The 6,731-nt window shown below is 34.9% G+C and overlaps 1 protein-coding gene across 1 annotated transcript in view; it reads left to right on the forward strand.

The window, feature by feature from the left end:
* The window catches only part of LOC148952957 (cytochrome P450 3A14-like), a 29,113-nt gene extending 26,524 nt beyond the window's left edge, over window positions 1–2,589 (forward strand). Inside the window, exon 9 of the mRNA XM_089088204.1 lies at window positions 2,429–2,589. Coding sequence (XP_088944330.1) covers window positions 2,429–2,534 — 106 coding nt within the window. The 3' untranslated portion in view covers window positions 2,535–2,589. The remainder of the gene's footprint in view (window positions 1–2,428) is intronic.
* The last annotated feature ends 4,142 nt before the right edge of the window (window positions 2,590–6,731 follow it).

Consider the following 6,731-nt stretch of genomic DNA (forward strand, 5'->3'; position numbering starts at 1 on the left):
TTCTCTTCTCTTTCAGCTCTTAATTTTCTTATTTAATTTCTCATTAATATACCTCCTTTTAATGAATTTGTATCTGTTTCTTTTTTTTCCTGTCCCTTTGTGCTATTTATTCTACTTTTAACACATACTTCTGATACTTTTGCACTCTGTTTTATAGATTACATGGTGAAATTCTCCGCATGGGTTAGTCACTGAATAAAATCATTCATTCATCCCTTCGTACTCCTGAATTGCTGATACAGCCTGCACAAGCACCATTAGTGCACAAGAGATAGTAAAACTAAATAATTGATAAAGTGCTGCTGTTAAGCACAAATGGAGCAGAGCATGTACTTGATTGAAAAGATTCTAGATACAAAAATTAAGATTCAACTGTTGAAAAGGTGCAAAGAGATCTTCATTAACTTGTACCGCTCATTACTTTACCGTGAAGAGTGGGGGACTAGTATTGTAGAGGCTATCGACATATAGAGGATATTTTCACTCGTTTTTAGATTCAGTATCATGCTTTAATTTCATTTAAAATGGAGCAGAATGGAGCAAAAAATGGAGCAGAGCATGCACAAATGGAGCAAAGCATGTACTTGATTGAAAAGATTCTAGATACAAAAATTAAGATTCAACTTTTGAAAAGGTGCAAAGAGATATTCATTAACTTATACCAGTCATTACTTTACCGTGAAGAGTGGGGGACTAGAAGGGTAGAGGCTATCGACATCGGGGGATATTTTCACTAGTTTTTAGATTCAGTATCATGCTTTAATTGCATTTAAAATTGAGCACAATGGAGCACAAAATGGAGCAGAGCATGCACAAATGTATGGCAGGAGAAACACGAGAAAATTTTTTTTATTATAGTTACTGTAAATTATCCAACCGTTCCCCATGCCGGTATGGCGCTATACCAATCCACTTTGCCAAATTCTATAGTACCAACTTTTGACTAAGTAGACTATAAACATGTACATGTCATTGGAGCAAAACATATACGAAGGAGAATACAATTTGATATGTACTTGATTGAAAAGATTCTAGATACAAAAATTAATATTCAACTGTTGACAAGCTGCAAAGAGATATTCATTAACTTATACCGCTCATTACTTTACCGTGAAGAGTGGGGGACTAGAAGGGTAGAGACTATCGACATATAGAGGATATTTTCACTCTTTTTTAGATTCAGTATCATGCTTTAATTTCATTTAAAATGGAGCACAATGGAGCAAAAAATGGAGCAGAGCATGCACAAATGGAGCAAAGCATGTACTTGATTGAAAAGATTCTAGATACAAAAATTAAGATTCAACTGTTGAAAAGGTGCAAAGAGATATTCATTAACTTATACCGCTCATTACTTTACCGTGAAGAGTGGGGGACTAGAAGGGTAGAGGCTATCGACATATGGAGGATATTTTCACTCGTTTTTAGATTCATTGTCAAGCTTTAATTTAATTTTGAAATGTTTTTTTAATCTTTTCCAAAAATTGAAAAATTAAAATTAAAAAAGCTCTTTTTTTATTTTAATATGGTTCAATGTCGGTAACTCTGTCTGTAAAAGTTGAGGTATTTCTCCAAATCTGCATTTTAATAACGTAAAATCCCCTGGATTTCATTGGCCACAATTTGATTGGGAACTTCAATAATCAGGGCATCGATATCTATCGGTAGGTCATGGGATCTGATTTTCGATTGCGAGACTTTCAAAATAATTGTGAATTATCGAAGAAATCAGTAAGTATGTAATCACTGTTTACTGATATGATATTTGGCGCAGAAAGTCTGGAATGAAATTGGTAACGTAGCTATTAAAAACGGATACTAAAAATGACAAAAATTAAACAAAAAATGAGGGTACTTAAATGAAACTAAAGAGCTACTTTAAAACTTAACTGTACATAAATTATTTTATATAATATATGAGGACACCCTCTTCTGCCCTTGAACCCAGCCTCCTTACACTGAAGGTTCAACACTCTATAGATGTTGATGATACCCTAATAAAATATGAGCTAGACCTTAGCTTAATGAGCGGGGTGTTTAGGGTACAGTATATATAGGTTATTTTAATATTAAGCTTTACCATCGCTCTTTAAGTCTATTTGGAATTTTTTTAATCAGTCTTAAATAAATCGATAACTGTTTATTCAGGAAGATATCCACTAACCTGAGGTCGCTAGAAATACTTTTTGTTTCTAAGTTTTGACTGAACACGTCTAAAAGAGATCAATTAAACTTACAAAACTTGAGCTTGGCAAAATTTAAATTTTAAAGATTTAAGGCCATACCTAATGCCGAATCAGCCTGAGACCATGAAGTTGCTTTGGAGCAATCCTACCACAATTAGCTGTCTAGTAGGGCTAAGAAATATGACCATACGAAATAGTGTATGACAGTTTTTAGTAGATCATGCTAATTAATTCTATTTCAGGTTTACTCCAAGTGCGAAGGCTGAATTCCCAGAGTTGAACATGATACCATCTGTCACAACGAATCCCAAGAATGGAATCTGGTTAAAAATTGAACCAAGAGTTTAGAATTTTTTATTGACTTTATTTGACTTAGTATTAATAAAAATATAATTTCAACTAATTATCTAATTGAACAAATCTTTAATTCATTAATTTATTATTAATAATAATTTCGGTTTCCAAAAATTATATAAATATGCAAGGGTTCCCTCAACATTTTTCAAGGGATGGGCTTGGAGAAGTTAAAAGCTAAGATTCGAAAAAAAATTAAGGTTTTCTTTCCCCAGGAGCCAATCCCTGGAAGTTTCATGCCTATAAGGTAATAGACTTCCTTCCTATTTTCGGGGGAAATTGCCGTTAACCCGAAATTTTTCTATATTAGGGTCTGCTTGAACCTGGGCCTTACGGTGGTGGAGCTCAATCAGTTCGGACAAAGGTTTTCTTGGCACTTTTTTGAGCAGATCAATTTTTTATTTGCTTTATACTTCAGCTTGTCACAAAATTCCATACTGCTATGAAACCTGTAAAGGAAATTTTAAAAATATAATTTGATAGTCGTATAAAGCTGAATCTCGCCTATCGATTCATCGAATGATGTCAAAACTGTCGTTTCACATTAGAATATTAAAATCATACAGCGGATAGATATCATAAAAAAAACCGCAATGCATAAAAGATGGCGTAAGTGCCTGGGCCAAAGGAGCCCTATTATAAAAACAATTATGATGGGGCATGGTCCCCCTCCAAAAAAATAAAATGGGTCAGTAGCTTTTCTGACCGGCTTGAAAATTGTATGCGCAAGTCTTGCGCCCAGAAGACCCCAATAAATAAGAAATAAAATTGATCTGCTCAAAAATGTGCCAAGACAACATTTTTCATTTAAACGGGTTGAAATCTATCTCCAAACCTCCCTGGTGTAAAGAAACCCAATTATAGAAATATATTTTTGGGCTAAGGACAACCTCTCTCCCCCCAAAAAAATGAGACAGCTCTTTTTCTATGAGCTTGAAACTTTCAGAAATCGGATCCTGGTAAAAAGGGAACCTCACATTTTTGTGGGTGGAAGTGTTAGGGGTCTGGAATATAGGTTAAAAAAAAATTGAATCTTGTTGATTACAATTTTTCATCCGTAAATCTTGGGGCCAAAAAAGCCCTAAAGTAATTTAAACTTAAGCGTTACAAATTTCAAGCCAATCGAAAAAAAGTCTTTTGGTCCATTTTCAGGCCCCATTTTTTTTTTTGGTTCAAGCCAATCGAAAAAAAGTCTTTTGGCCAATTTTTAGGCCCCGTTCTAAAAAATTCGAAGTTCTGATGTTTTTTGTATTCATCAATATTCTAATTTTTCCAAGCAATGTCAAGCTTTTTCGAACCAGACGGGACCTTTATCTCATGCGAAGAGTCTCATGCCCCGTTCTATTGGCACATTTTCAGCGGTAGCATTAAGGTCTCCTTGACCCAGGAATCAGAGATTTACGTTTCAATCTATTTACAACAAAGCAAGTATTTTTAGCCCTTTCGGGTCTTACCTTGGATGCCTCACTGTTGTTTTTTTTTCTCGTGCAAAGTTTTTTCCCCCTTAGCCCAGAGATTTAAGGACATAAGTTTGATTCCAGTTGAAAATAAAACACTTACCTTATTCAAGCCGTTTATAGGGGGCTGATGTCCCCAATCTAAAACTTGCTTCGTAATTTAGGGTCCTCTTGTTCGAAGGAATCATGGGTGAAGTAACCAGAGACAATGTGGCTCTTGGCCTGTTTTGAACCTCCTAAAACCTTCCCCTCCCAAACAAAATTTAATATCCCCATAGCCCAGTGAACAATCATGGATGGTTTGTCAGGGATCTACTATAAAACATATTTGTGTAATGGGAAATTCTAAGAATGTAGGGCCCTTGTCCCTTACCTTTTGTTGGTCAAATCATCATTGGAGGCATATTTGTTGAGCAGTATGATTTTTATGTGTATTAAATAAAAAAACAACAATTTTCTTCAACTGACAGTAAGGAAAAACTTAAAACGAACAGGAATTATTACTGTGTGAGGGGGGTCGCCCCCTAGCCAATACCTCGCTCTTTACGCTAAAGTTTGAATTTTGTTCGAATCACAAATCCCTGAATCACAAAGGCCGTTTAATTACAATAGATAGCTCCTTTGAAAGTAATAAAAAAGGTTTAGCGTAAAGAGCGAGGTATTGACTAGGGGGGAAATCCCCTCATATATGTAACAATTTATGTTTGTTATTGGGTTTTATGTTGCTCCTTACTTTCAGTTGAAAAAAATTGTTTTTTTTATTTAATTTCTGATCGATTTTTAAACAATTCTGGGAAATCCAGCGCCCGCTTCATAGCTATATCCCTTCCCCCAAGAAAACATCCTCAATGGAAAGATCCTCTCAGGTAATCCCATCCTCCGACCCCCCACCCAGAAAAAATTCATCCTGAAAACATCTGTATGCTCCCCAATAACCAATACTACATGTAAACAATGGGTAAAGCTCATAACTTGCAGCCCTTCCTCCGGGAACTGTAGGGGACTAAGTCATCCTCAAAGACATATTTATTAGATTTTCGACTATGCTGAACAAAATGGCTATCTCAAAATTTTTATTGGGTGACTTTGGGAAAAAATTACCGTAGGAGGGGGCCAAGTTGCCCTCCAATTTCTTGGTCACTTAAAAAGGGCACTAGAACTTTTAATTTCCGTTCGAAAGAGCCCTCTTACGATATTCTAGGACTACTGGATCGATACGTTGACACCTGAAAAAAAAAAACAAATAAGCACACATTCGCGATCTTTCTTCTGGCAAAAAAATACAAAATTCCACTTTTTTGCAGATAAGAGCTTGAAACATCTACAATAGGGTTTTCTGTCACGTTGAATCCGATGGTCTGCTTTTTATCATGATTTATTCACATTCATAGGGGGTATTTCCCCCTTTTTTCGAAAATAAGGCATTTTTTTTCAGGCTCTTAACTTTTGATGGGTTAAACTAAATTTGATGAAACTTGTATATTTGAAATCAGCATACAAATTCAATTGTATTGATGCATCTACTGGTATCAGAATTCTATTTTTTAGAGTTTCGGTTGCTATTGAGCCGGGTTGCTCCTTACTTATTGTTTGTTACCCCGAACTGTTTGAAAATGGCTATCTTGAAGTTTTGATCCAGTGCTACAGGGTTACTGGGGTGTCTGGGGAAAAAAGGGCGTTTGAGAGAGGCAGGCAATTCTACAATCCATTTTTTCCTTAGAAAAGGCAATACAAAGCTCAGTTGTAATTGAATGAAATTTTTTTCGAATTTTCCAATTACATGCAAAGTGGTCGAAAAAAAAAATTATTTCTCTGTTTGATTTTCCATACATTTAGAAGGACTGACTGTAAAAGGAAGAAAACATCGATAAAACACTTCATTTTTGAATATTGAAACTATTTGGTTGCTACCAATATATGTGACCTAACTTGTTGTTCCGATTAGCCACTTTCCATCCACTTCAAAGGAATGAATTTAGAAGGAAGAAAACACCAATAAAAATTGCAAATTAAACTGGTAAAAGTAAATTGGTGGTTACAAGAATATTGATAGCAAGAAGAGCTATTAATTACTATTTTTAACCTTTAATGACGTTTTGAACTTTTCGAAGACCTCAATAAGATTTACCCAAGTAGTGAATTTTCTCAAAAAATGAGACGGTAAGTGGAACACAAGAACCACCCTGAATTGATAAAGTTTATGGTGTGGATTAAAATTGAAACCATTTCTTAGACAAATAGATCTTTTTTGTGGCAAAAAGTGCTACTTCTGCTTAAAACGTCTCTAATAGTTCTACGTTTTCTAAAAGTGCTACTTTTAGGGAAGCTGGCTAGAGAAGACACCTAAATGTATCCATGGCGTAATTTCGTCAAATATCTTGCGGGGGGGGGCAAAGTTGGACCCAATTATGCCAAATCAAGTGAAAAAGACAGTAAAAACTGAAAAATTAGCCATTTGGTACCATACAGGTACTATAAAGGTACTTTAATGTACCTTTAAAGTTTGGGTACCTTTAACGTACCTTTAAAGTCTTTTTTAAGAAAAAGAGACATATCATTATTATTTTACGACTTAAATAAAAAGATGAAAATTTTTCTTAAGAAAATGTTTTACAAAATTTCTGCAGTTAGTGATGTAACGTTCTTCTCAAAGCCTCCTGAAAAATGAGAATTTAGGGTACTGGTTCTTCAAAAGCAGACTATGCTTTCTAATTACTCTATACAACCTAAAAGT

The sequence above is a fragment of the Artemia sp. Qi Xiang Cuo genome, chromosome 4, assembly GCF_049724085.1.
Source record: "Artemia sp. Qi Xiang Cuo chromosome 4, ASM4972408v1, whole genome shotgun sequence".
NCBI classification, from domain to species: Eukaryota; Metazoa; Arthropoda; class Branchiopoda; order Anostraca; family Artemiidae; genus Artemia; species Artemia sp. Qi Xiang Cuo.